Source organism: Zootoca vivipara, chromosome 7 (genome assembly GCF_965207765.1).
Source record: "Zootoca vivipara chromosome 7, rZooViv2.hap1.1, whole genome shotgun sequence".
NCBI lineage: Eukaryota > Metazoa > Chordata > Lepidosauria > Squamata > Lacertidae > Zootoca > Zootoca vivipara.
In genome coordinates, this window is record NC_142590.1 from 9,738,544 (window position 1) to 9,751,904 (window position 13,361).

A 13,361-nucleotide genomic window follows, 5' to 3' on the forward strand; every position below is an offset into this window, starting at 1 on the left:
TGTTAAAGGCCTTGTAAATTAGTACAAGAACCTTGAACTTGGCCCAGTAGTGCATGGGCAGTCAGTGCCAGTTTTTGATCACTGAAGTTATGTGCTGGTGATAGTCTGCCCCTATCAGCAGTCTAGCCCTAGTATTTGTCGCCAACCAGAGCCTCTGCGTCAGGCCCGAGGATAGTCCCATATAGAGTGCATTGCAGTAATCCAGTCTTGAGGTCACCAGTGCACTGTGGACACACTTTCTAGCCACTGAGGTTACCTGAGCCTCCAGTGACAAAGGTGTACCCAGGAGCACCTACAAACTCCGAACCTGTTATTTCAGAGGGAGTGCAGCCTCATTCAGAACAGGCAACTGGCCAGTCTCCCAGACACAGGAACCACCTACCCACAGCGCCTCTGTTTTCTGATGGTTTAAGCTCAGTTTATTGGCCCTCAGCCAACCTACCACTGCATCCAGACAGCATTCCAGACCATACTCTGCTTTCCCTGACTCTGACGTTATGGAAAAGTAGAGCTGCGTATCATCAGTGAACCGATAACACTTCACCCCCAAAACTAATGAACACTCGCAGTGGTTTCGTATACTGTAGATGTTAAACAGCATTGGTGAGAGGATCATGCCCTGCGACACACTAAACTACAAGGATCGTGGGGCTGAGACCTCATCCCTTAGTTCTTTTTTTCTGGACACAGCCCTATAGGTAGGAGTAGAATCACTGTAAAACAGTGCCCCTAGTACCCATCCCAGAGATCCAGTCCAGCAAGACACATTGATAGTTTCAAAAGCCACCAAGTGATTGAGAAGGAGAAAATACAGGAGACCACATTAATGGGTCATTGTCGGTGAAGCTGAGCAGAAATCAAATATGTATCATCTTGATGCACCAGTTCTCCCATCCTTGCAGAAACTCTGATCAGCAATAAGGTCTGACATAATTCGTACTTCAAGAAATGGAAACCTGACCACTAAATTATCTCAAAAGAGATTAAAATTTAAACTCCCCCCCCCCTTTTTAGATGGTGTATCATCACCCCCCCTGGACATTAGCAAAGGTGTTGGAGTGCTACAAAAGACACTGGATGGCTGTTTTTGGAATGGTTATATCAAGAAACTTTCTTTCAACCATTGAATATCTACATGAACATCTCTGTAAAGGTAAGAAAATGTTAACCCTTGAAACTATTTGAAATCCCAAAACCTACGCCAGAGGGCATATCAGTACTGAAAACCTCAAATGTGTTTATCATGGCTTCCTCCAAGGAAACTTCAGAGCTAGGATACAGGTTTCTAGCAATCCCAAGCTCTCCCAAATTTCTAAAATATAATAGGATTCATTTGTATAAGCTATAGAACAGGAGTATAATCTTAAACATGTTTATTCAAAACTCAAGTCTCTTGAGTTCAGTGTATACAAGAGTTTTTGTGCACCTGTATGATGCCAAAAGTATTTTGAGGTTCCCGAAAGCACCCTGTAGTTGGTCCATTAAAAATATGTACGTATTGACCACCAGCATATTCCCTTCTGTGGTTCTGTGATGCTAGAAGGTTTTTGTGACCTCCCAAGTCATGCAGAATGGTAGTGAGTCTCTGCTACATCCAAGATCTTCAGGAGATGTGGGTCAGTGGTAGATGGTAGCAAGATGATAGCACCTTTTGAATGCACTGCTTATCAGTTGTTTGCCCTGAATAGTTCAAATTGCAAATATACTGGGTTGTATTCGAGGATTACTTATGGTATGGTTGTATTTTGTTTCCTGTTCACTTCTCTTTCAACTTTTTCCTCCTTAACAACTCTCTCTCTCTTTCTCTCTCTCTCTCTCTCTCAGATTCTGTGCTTAAACCCTCAACAGTGAATGAGGTGCTTCAGGTATCTAAAACACTGTTGGAGGAGTTCAGCTCAAGATCAGAATATGATGGTATCCTTCCCAAGGCTTTAGCTCAGGTGAATAAACTGCTCAAGACGCTTGAGAAGGTAAGAGCTGCTTAGTTTTGACAGAAGTCCTTCCTTTTACATGCACATGCATGTATCCCATTGCAATAGCAATTTTGCTGGTGCTCATTTATCATCATCATCATAATCCGGGGTTAAAAGCTACTTGTGTTAGAAAACGTATTTTTAATGGCAACTTGAAATACACTTTCAATGTCATCTGTGGAACAGATGGTCAAAATAAATCCCAGGTGTAACTTTTGAACAAAATGCGTTTGGTTTTATCCTTTTCTTGCAGGGAAATGGATGAGGGTGGGCGAGTTTGCCAGACTCTTGGGTCAGCCCCTGCCTGGGAGGAGTTGAAAGCCAGGAGTGAGGATAGGAGAAAATGCTGCTTGCTTTTTTATTAAGCTTATTATTAACTGCATTGTTATAAACTACTTGAGTTTTTTTACAGGGAAAAGCGAGATTAAAAAGTTTAGATACCGTATTTTCCCATGTATAAGACTAGGTTCCCCCCCACTAATAATGTCAAAAATTAGGGGGCATCTTATACTCTGGGCCATCAACCCCCATTTTCTTAAATCTGAGTCCCTAAAAATAGGGGGCATCTTATACATGGGGGTGTCTTACAGACAGAAAAATACGGTAAATAAAACAACACCCTTGGGTCTTGGTTAGGATTAGGTCTTCCAACACTTTATCTAAAGGAGTAAGGAAAGAGGAACTTTTAGCTATGGGTTCTTTCTGGGCTTCAGCTCCTATCTCCAAGGAGCTCTGATCTGCTCTTCTTTGCATTAGTTAAAGGTGGCATAGAGCCAAACAGCCCCCCCCCCCTGCACTGATGTTCTTGTGAAATATTTTGGGTCAAAGTAGGAAGGGTGGTATATAAATGTCTTTAAGTCAGTAAAATGATTTGAAGTAAATCTCATTTTTACTGTGGTTATATCAATCTTAGTGTGTCATTCCTTTAAAAAACCAGGTAGCTTGCAGCTTTAGCAAATCAGATAGAGTATATTTACTGTTTGCTTGCTATATTTTCATAATATTCAGCCTGGTGCTAGACCAAATCCTCCAGATACCGTCAAATCTACTTCAGGAACTATTGCTTGTGAACAAATGGAAGATGTAGCCTTGACCCAGCGCACTCAGGATGTAGATACGTCCTTGTCGCCTAAGCCTTTAGCCCAAGGAAACAGGCATGTGGAAATCTGGTCTGTCCTTGAAAGCGTCTGGAGCACAATAAACCTATTCAGGTAATAAAAGCTGAAAGAGAATGTTCTTCTTGAAATCAATGTTGTCTTATTTTTAGGCGAAATGTAAAGCATCCTAGGCTTAGTGCAGATGTGCTTGTATGCTGCTTGATGACTGGCAGCCAATTTTCTGAATTTGATCCACTGAATTTGATCCATTATGTTCAGAGAAGAGAAGGGATTATTTGGAAGTTCTGCCTGTACTGGTTCATCAGTGATGGCTCCTTCATATATGCATGTCATCACCTGATGATACAGTCACTGCAAATACATATGTGAACAAGCCCTTAATGAAAACTGTAAAAACATAATTTGTGAAGTGGGCTTCAGTCTACCACAAGGTTTGAGGGCAAAAAGTTTTTTTTTAAAAAAAGTCAGTGCAAACTGGAAGATGGCAATGCATACATTTAAAGGAGAATTTTAAACAGCTCAGTAGTTGTTTAAAAAACTTCTGCAATGGAAACCTAATGCAAAAGGTAATGTTTCTTTAGTCCTATTATCACTGCAGCTATACCCCTTTTCACTATGAATTTATGAATCGGATTAAACAGAATGCCTTTGCTTCAGTGAGTTCCTTTGGATATATACGGATATATACAGTACATGAAATAGGATTTCTTGCCTATGATTCTCCCTTCCTCCCTTCCTCCCTCTCTCTCTCTCTCTCTCTCTCTCCATCCTTGCCTCCCCACCCCATTCCTGTCTAGGACAATAGGTAGTTCATTGCCTGTTTTAAAATTCATTCTTTTATTTTTCTTAGTCTAGAACTTTTCCAGAAGTTGGACCTCAATACGGCTACCACCACTCAGAATATGCACTCATTCAAAGACGCTTTTGTAGGTCTGCAGAAGTTAATGGCGGCAGTGAGCGAAATCCTAGCAGGAATTCGGCAGTAAGTTTATGTGAGCAGAATGGGGTACAGGTGACTCCCACTTACGTGGGGGTTACGTTCCCAGATAACCGTGAAATTGTGTATAGTGGGGAACACCATCTAAAAACCTGTGAACACCCTCTAAACCAGTGTTTCCCAACCTTTGGTCTTCAGCTGTCTTCAGACTACAATTCCCACCATCCATGACCACTGGGCCTCGCTAGCTAGGGATGATGGGAGTTGTAGTCCAAAAACAGCCAGAGACCCAGGGTTGGGAAACACTGCTCTAAACCTTTGCAAACCCTTGAAAAACTTTTAAAAACCAGGAGCACTTACAAGCCATGTCCCCTCCACCCCACTCTTTTTGTATCATTTTTACAGTTTTTGTGCTCTTTTTCAGGTTGTTTTTGCCCTTTGCGCACCTTTTCGCGGTTTAAATCGGAATATTTATTTATTTATTTCCCGGCACTGCAGGTATACACAGTTGCACACGAGTCAAAAGTGCCTAAGTGGGAAATTGCCTGTATGTTACTCTGATGTGTAATCTCATGTCTTCACAGCTGTTTGTAGGAGCCACTGTGTTGAAATAAGTTTCTTGGTACTTTTAGCTTGTGATTATGTATTGATCCCAGGCATCTGAAATAGTACCCATTGGCCTTCATAGTTGCCTGTTAGCAACTACCTGTTAGCTAGTTCCAAAAACTGAACCTCCACTTTCATATATTGGTACTAGTATTTCACAAGGCAATGTGCCTGTATTTCAATTGTTTTATCATGCTCATGGTTTTTATGATTTTAGTGATGTGAACTTTATTGTATTTGAAGTATTTTGTTATGTGTTGTGGCTTTTATGATTTTTTTAAAGCCACATTGAGTTTGTTTTGTAAAGGAAAGCCAAGTATAAAGAAGTTCTAAAGTTAGGTTTATTTTTTTTATTCTAATTTAATACACACACACACACACACACAAGATCTTAGCAGATGACCTGCTAAGAGGTGGGACCAACCAAGGATGGTACGGAAGCACTTCTATTAAAAAACTTTAACTTTATTTTTTTTATTGCATACAAATAGATATAGGATCTCAGTCCTTCCCATTAACTGCTTTGGAAGGTTGGCAATCTAACTCCAATCTTTGGTGTGTGATTTTCCCCCTCAACTTTTTATAAAAAACTAGCTGTACCCAGCCACCCGTTGCTGTGGCTCATCCCTGTGATTCCCCCCATCCCGTCCTGACCCATGACCCGTCCCGAACCCGTCCTGACCCCACCCCCAACCTAGGTGAGTTCCCACCTCCATTCAGCCCAGGCTGCTGTTTCGTTCTTCCCTGCAAATCCGAGCTGAGCTGTTTTGGAGAGGGAAGCCTTTCTAGCTGCAGTAGCAGTGGAGTCGCCACTAGAGGGTAGTGTTTTGCAACCTCTTGTGTTCCTGTTTTTCAAAAAAAAACCATGTTTTTACCTGTCAGAGGTGTGACATGTGTGCAGTCTAAGGTTATGTTGACACTCGCGTATTGGTACTGAACGCTGTGGCCAAATTTGAACACAATCGGTCAAATGGTTTCAGAGAAAAGTGGAAGCCTACAAACATGGACCCTTCACATTTTTATATACAGTCATACCTTGACAACCAAACGCTTCGACTTCCGAATGTTTCGACTTCCAAAGTCGACAACCGGGCATGCGCGTTCTGTGCCTGTGCAGAGCGGCGTGGGTGGTCGGCGCATGCGCCGAAGCAGCGCTTCGACATCCAAAAACCTCGACTTACGAAGACGGCCGCGGAACAGATCGTCTTCATAAGTCGAGGTACCACTGTATATAAATAAACACTAGAAAACTTGGGTCTGCTCCTACGAATTTATGGACATGTATATTTAGGTGCCACAAAACATTCCTCCTCAAAAATGCTACCATTGTCCAACTGGCAGTGACATATATGAAATTCAGTAAATAAGTAAAACTTCGGTAAACAAATCACTATGCATAATATGTTGTTCTTGGGTCAGTACTTAGCACTGTGGTCAGTCTGCTGTGTGGGCCTACTTTTTGCTTCCACAGGGCTTGATGCCATGTATTCCGGTCAGTACTAGGGCTGTGCATTGGTTCTGTGTGCAGTTTGAATTACAAAATGAATATGGGTAATCTGAATGAGGCTTTCACATTCTGGAGTCAGATTGCACCATTGACAAGGCGTTTGTAATAGCTAAAGTCCTGAATCACACACACATTTTGCATTTTAGTGCAGGTGTTCTCAAACATCTCTACTCTCGGAGCCCACTGGAGATGGTTGAAAATTACTGATGCCAATCACCTACCAGAAAAAGTTGATGTAGGGGCAGAATCACAAAATGTAGCAGTTCGAAAGCTCTTCAAGTGCAAGTAGATAAATAGGTACCGCTCCGGTGGGAAGGTAAACGGCGTTTCCATGCGCTGCTCTGGTTCGCCAGAAGCGGCTTTGCTATGCTGGCCGCATGGCCTGGAAGCTGTCTGTGGACAAACGTTGGCTCCCTCGGCCAGTAAAGCGAGATGAGCGCCGCAACCCCAGAGTCGTTCGTGACTGGACTTAACTGTCAGGGGTCCCTTTACCTTTAAGTATGGATGAGACCACAGGGCCCACCTGAAAGTAGCCTGAGGGTTGAACTGATAGAAACTGCTCTAGACTACAGTCGCACTGCAGCTATAAAACCTTCCACGCCTCGAGGCCAGACTGGGCCCAACAGCTGCAACTGCCAACGGAACCGAGCCCCAAGAGGCAGCCCACCCCGGAGGCCAAGTCGGCTTACGGCCCAAAAAATGCGCCGCTGGACCAGCCCACGAACGACTGGGGTTGCGGCACTCATCTCGCTTTACAGGCCGAGGGAGACGGCGTTTGTGTGCAGACAGCTTCCGAGTCATGTGGCCAGCATGACTAAGCCGCTTCTGGCGAACCAGAGCAGTGCACGGAAACGCCGTTTACCTTCCCGCTGGAGCAGTACCTATTTATCTACTTGCACTTGACGAGCTTTCGAACTGCTACATTTTGTGATTCATTCATGATAATCAGTATAAGCAGTGATGTGAACTTCTTGTGTCATTGGGTCATCTATGTTTAAAATCCTTTAATGAGTTTTCCACTGTTCTTATCTTTTTCAGGGTTTTAGTGCCAAACAGTAGCTTTCAAGATGTCTGGGCTCTCTATAGCTTTTTAACTAATAATAAGGTAGGTTTGATTGTATTTTGTAGGTGTTAGAGTACTTTATAAACCCTGAATTTTTGTGTGCAGATAGTCCAAGGGAGACTGATTACTAGGCCAGTCTAATATGGTAATTTCCTCCTCGAAAGGGGAAACATGAAGTGTCCCCCAAATGCTTAAGGTATAGTCACACGATTTGGGAAGCAAAATCCTTGTAAGTTTACCTTGTGACCATAGCTCACATCACATCAACCCGTAGAGCTGTCTAAATCAAGTCAGCTCCTATGGGGATGGCAGGTTAAACTGGCAGCCAAGAAAAATATCCCTCCACATTCTTCAGACAACTTTCACGTCACCTGACAATGACTGCTGCTTATCCAAAGAGGTCCATGTGGGATGGCATGTTGAGCCTGCCGCTGCTTCACATACATTGGTCAGCCGGCCTGGAAGTGGGGTAGATTTGCTCCCTGCAAGTCTAGAAACATGTTTCTGGCTGCCTCTGCATTTCCACATTCTAGTATATATTGTTAGTCCGTAATAACTAAGTCAAGCAACTCATTCTTATTTCTGGATACTCGCAGAGCTTTCTAAAACCAATAATAAACCTGAGAGTTGTTGCTAACCAGGAATGAGAATGCTGCACTGTGGCTCTTTTCTTTGCCACTCTATAATGTTGGAAGATCAAGGTCACATGGGACTTCTTCTTATGTGACCTCATACATCCAGTGTTTACTGAGCAGCATAGGAAGAAACCACCATAGAATCATTGGGCCAGCTCACACAGCCCGCAGTGGCCCAGCACATTCCCAGAAACCATCACTTGCAGCTGCTGGCTGTTTGAACCAGCCTACTATTTTAGCAGCCAATGAACCTAAGATGGAATGTCCTTGGCAGAACAAGCTCAGATTGAGAGCAAAGCGCTCTGTTAGTAGAACGTAATGCCACCTGGATACTATGGCAGCCCGTGAGCTGGTTTGCTAAGGGGAACCAGCAAGTGCCATGGGGACGTGATGAAGGAGACGGGGTATGCTTTCTCACCCTTACCTTTTGCTGTGTGAAGGTGGATGTGGCAACAATTGGCGTCATGCGCAGTTGCTGAGTGTGGGCGATTGTCCTGGCAAAGGTATTGGCTGCTGATGTTGTCGTGGGTGACCCTCCACTCAGCAGCTGGGCTTTTGCTTGGCATCCAATGCTATGCTTACCTCTGCTTTTTATGGTAAGGAGAAATAAGAGTGGAAAGGTTCCTCCATGGCCACTCATGGTTTTGCTTAGCAGACTCTCTCACTGGCATGAACAACCAACGCAACAGATTGCATTTATGTTGCCCGTAACATAGCTTTGTTTTAGAAGTTGTTTCCTTTTTGAGGACTCGTGTAGTTCCATGATTTCAGTGATTCAGTTCACCAAGACAGAAGCACATTTTCATTTGAGTCAAACAAGGGAGACTTCCATTTCCAGGGTGGTTGATATTTCACTGCCTGATTAATCATTGCATGCTGTTCCCCGGAGATCGAACCAGAACTGTAACCATAGAAAAGTGGCTTAGAGCCTCTTAGGAATATGTGAGAACACCACTTCTTTCCTCTTGGCTGGGTTTTCTCTAAACTATCTTCACAGCTTCATTCTAGAGTGAATCTGACACCACCACATTACTGAATACGCAGCTCCATTTGCTGCCTGAGTCCACAGTTATTAAGCCACAGGAATACACCATATATTTTCTTTCTTGTCTCATATTGGTTGATTGGTTAGAGCTAGGATAAAGAGATGTAATTCAGGGCAGCTTCTTATGAGTAAGGTGATCAAAATATTTGCAGGAGAAAACAAATGCAGACTGCCAAGTTATTAGTCGGCCACCAAATTTCAGCTTTGTGGTATTGGATGCAGATAATGCAATTGGGCAAATAACCTCACGAACAGACTTTACTAGCCTTTAAATTATGGGAATATAGACTCTACAGAGACCAATAGAAGTTTGCTTTGGAAGAGTTGCCTTGTGTGTATTGAATTAATGGCTGGCTGTTCTGGTCTGCATCAATAAGTATCTTTCAACTGCCATTTCTTTCACCCATGAGCTTGTTACCCTTTCTCTAGTCAATCATAAATGGTACCATACTGCTCAGTAAGTGCTCTGGAGTGATGGGTTAGTATCTCATACCCTGTAAAGTAGACTGCCAGCAAATTATTTTGCCAAAGATGCCACTTTTTCACACTTGTTTTGCATACCAGGCTGGCAAAGTGCAGGGACTGTGGCTTGACTTGGCAAAGAGGCTAGGTGACAGTTGGCTACATAGACTGATATATATATATATATATATATATATATATATATATATATATATATATGTAGAATCTGTGGTTTTCCCTGTTAACCTGCTCCTTGGAGGACTGCTACCAAAAACTTGGCTACCCCCGCCGTTACCCTTTGGTCAACATCAGATAGGCAGAATCCCACACTTTCACCTTGCTGGGGTTCCAGACCACCCAAAAGAGGGGACAGCACATGTTGACGGAGCGTATTATACAATGGACAATGAAAGAGAATATGCTCTACAGTGTCCGGGACATTCATAGAACATCTGCAGAATCTCTTGTTTCTAGGAATGTTTTGATATCTTCCCCTGACAAATGCCAAGGAAAAAACATTTAGACGGACCAACATAAAAGCCCTACGTTGAGCTGGGATTATTACCTTAGTGATGTAATTGGCTCTGCTATCTAGGATATTTAAATGATAGAATATAGGGGATATATAGGGAATATACAGCTGCCACAATATTTTGTCTCTCGACATCCTTTAGTCTAGTTAGGATATTATGGAAAATGTATTGCTCGCTAGAATTGTACAAGGGCTCCAACTCGATGCCTATAGATTCATTCTTTTTTTCCAAGGTACTGATACCACCTTGATTTATAGGAGTCCTTGAGCAAATCAGCGAGCAGACTTGATGGGGAATAGCGAAAATGGCAGCGTAACCAGTATTTTATTGAGGTGGTCCAAGCCCAATATTCCATTGTGTGTATGCCTATTTCTGCACACATTGTTTCATATTTGATAACAGTTGGGAATCCAGGAATATGTCTCAGAAAGCTGGAGTGAATCTTTTTTAAGTCACTGTTATATGCTTGGACCCATAGCGGGATTCCATAGTTCTTTTACAGCGATGAATAATTTCCAACAGGTAATATCCACATTTCATGATTGGCGAGTCTTCCTAGACATTTCAGTGTGGTTTTTTTCCTCCTTCATAGATGCACAATAATACGAAATTTACTGCTGAGGAACTTTATGACTGCATTTCCCAAGAGGTGTACAGGTAAGCTACTTTTTATATCTGTAATTACTATCCTCAATCCTTTTTCGCTTGTTTTTTCGTTATGTTGAAAGCATATTCTATGTGGCATCGTCCCCTCTTCCTTTCAGAACAGAGTAATTTTAGTTTGCAAAATAGTGATATTGGGATCTCTTGACAGCAGAAGTCTGAATCCTATCTTCAGTATACCCGTGTACTTAATAGAGTAAATGTACAAAATATTGTCTGAAACAGATGTATTATTTTAAGATCTTTCAGTGAAACATACCTTGTGTTGAACCTTGCTTTTTATCCTGTAATCAAGCAGATATTTGAAAGAGGGCATAATTAAGGCATTAAATGCCCATGCCCTAATATGCTGCCTTTATGTTCCCTGAGGTTTTTCAAAGAGACAGTCTTGTTAAGTTTTGTTATCAAACAGTCTTGATTGCTTTCCAAGATCATAATTTACATTAGCATCAAACAAAGAACAGTTTTTTCTTTTCAGCACAGCTGCTGTGGAGTAGAATGTTTCCATGCTAATAAATGCAAAACTGGGGAAAACAATACAATTGTAACCTGAGCAAAACATTGACATTAGGGAGAATGCTTATGTAAACCAAAATGCTTCTGTGTCTCTTCAATTAAATTATTGTATAGAAATAAAATCATGCAGCTTATTAACATGAGCTTGATTGGCAGAATTGCCCTGTTTCATCTAATTCAGGACAATAAAATTTCGTCCTTGTGGGGGTGGGCATGTGTTATTAGTTGCCAGTACTTTCTCCATTACAATTAAAAGAAAACAAAACCCAAGGGATAAAAAGTAGGAACTGAAGTGTAATAAACTGAGTAGCACATTGAAAAGAGAGCACCAAAGCTTGATTAAAATAAAGCCAGTAAGTAAAAGTATCTCCCTTAGAGCCTGGGTGCAGCCACCAGAAAGGCTCTCTCCTTCCTCCTCACCAGCTGTACTGCGGAAATTGAGAATGCAGAGGAGAGACTGACCTGATTTCAATATATGGGGCAGACTTGGGTAGGAGAAGACAGTCTTTATAGTAGTCTGGTCTTCAGCAGTTTTGGGTTTGCAAAGGCATAACCAGCACTCTTATGAATTGGACCCAGAAATGAGCTGGAAGCCAATACTGCTGTTGTAACAAAGCAGTTGAAAGTTTGTTAAAAGGTAATAAATGATCGCATTGGGACAGGTTTTAGTAATTAAATTTATGCATTTTCTTCTCTCATCCCTCATTCCCCTCCCTTCTCCCAGGGACCGTTTATCGGTTGGATGCTGCCAACTAGCTCAACTGGACAACAATATTAAACAGTGCTATGAATCTGTCTGTCTGGAGATAAAGAACAGGGGTTGGCTCTAATTGTGCAATCAGCTGCAGCTTTTGAATTGAACAGTTGGAAGGGACCCTGTGGGTCATCTAGCCCAACCCTCTGCAGTGAAGGAACACGTCAGTTTGATGGCCCAGCCAAAGATGGACCATAGAGCAGTGTTACTAAATGGCATTATTTGTGCTCTCGGCAGCTATGCTTAAGGCCCCAAACTATACATTACATCAATTGCGTAGTTTGGTGCTGTTCTTCCCCACCCACCCCTTATATATATAGCAGCTGCTGAGGGGCAGGGGGTGAGGGTTAGGACTGGGACCCACAGCAGGGGGTGGGGGATTTTTTTAAATCTCCCCAAAGCTCGTATTTGTATTAGGCATGTGTTGCCGTGGTGCCAGCAGAGTGAGGGAGACCGTTTTAGTCAGGATAACTCAGCACGAGACTTTTAAACTCGGGACTGTAGTGTGGGGGTAAAGAGCAAACCCCCTTTCCCCCCCAATCCTGATTTTTCTGTACATTAAAAAATAATAATAACTTGCAAGGCCCAGACGGTTGTTAAGGTAAAACGCAATTTGTCTAAAGAAGTAGTAGTAGAAAAAAAAGAGTCCACATTTCAGTGATGATAGCTTAGCTCAGCGGAGTCCCTGCCAACACAGCGGTCTTCATCAGTCACAACCTTTCTTACAATGAGGCCCCCACATCACTTAGGTATGTAAGGTACCAGTCAGCAACTGTGGAAATCACTTAAAACCCCTCTGAGCTCCCTCTCAAACACAAAGCATAGCCCCATCCCCACAGATGAGTGGGATCCCTCGCCTGTGAATCCCGATTGGTGCTCACAGCAAGCCCCGCTTTGGGCATGGATTGACTGCGCCAGCGAGGCTCACTTGTAAGCACCGATCAGCTGCCATGCGCCGACAACGAGCCTTGCTTACCAAGGAGTAATTGGGAGCGCACACGAAGGCTCCCAGTTGTGCCTTTGCAACCATGTCATTCCTCCGCGGATGCAGCATTTGACATCGGGTGAAGCGTAGGGGGTTGTGGTTAGGGGAAAACAGACTGGTGGGTCAGAGGTCCTAAGCACAGTAGGTGGTTAGGCCAGAAGCCTGCTAGGCCCGCAGGCAGAATTTCAAATCCTCCGGCATCCTGAGCAAGGGCAATAGCACTGCAGCATTTTTGCTAGTGCAAAAGCAAAGGTAGCTCATCGGTGGGGTGGCAGAGGCAGGATCAGGCCCTGGTGGCAGACTCCTAGAAGGCTTGGCAGAAACCACCAAAGACCTCCAGGAAGCACCCATGTGATCAACTTTGGAAAATTTGGCTGGGCCTGATTGGCACTGTAGTCCAAAACATCTAGTGGGCACTAGGTTGGTGAAGAATGCTGTATATCTTCATCCCATTATTGAATTTATGGCATTTTATCCTTTCTAGACTCTCTTAATTAAAACAATATTTTCCCCACTTTATTATTTCCCCCCCTATTGTTTACCTCTTGTCTTCTTCACTCCCTT

The 13,361-nt window shown here is 43.0% G+C and overlaps 1 protein-coding gene across 6 annotated transcripts in view; it reads left to right on the plus strand.

The window, feature by feature from the left end:
* Positions 1-13,361, plus strand: part of SWT1 (SWT1 RNA endoribonuclease homolog) — a 29,614-nt gene that overhangs the window by 15,707 nt on the left and 546 nt on the right. For 4 of the 6 annotated variants that reach the window (XM_088674870.1, XM_088674872.1, XM_088674871.1 and 1 more), the window contains exons 13-19: positions 1,015-1,153; positions 1,825-1,970; positions 2,982-3,184; positions 3,942-4,073; positions 7,180-7,246; positions 10,472-10,536; positions 11,783-13,311. In XM_088674870.1, the coding sequence (XP_088530996.1) occupies positions 1,015-1,153; positions 1,825-1,970; positions 2,982-3,184; positions 3,942-4,073; positions 7,180-7,246; positions 10,472-10,536; positions 11,783-11,888 (858 nt within the window). In that variant the 3' untranslated portion in view covers positions 11,889-13,311. Of the gene's footprint in view, positions 1-1,014; positions 1,154-1,824; positions 1,971-2,981; positions 3,185-3,941; positions 4,074-7,179; positions 7,247-10,471; positions 10,537-11,782; positions 13,312-13,361 lie in introns of those variants that run through there. The other 2 variants (XR_015951228.1, XR_015951229.1) reach the window with 2 other exon arrangements.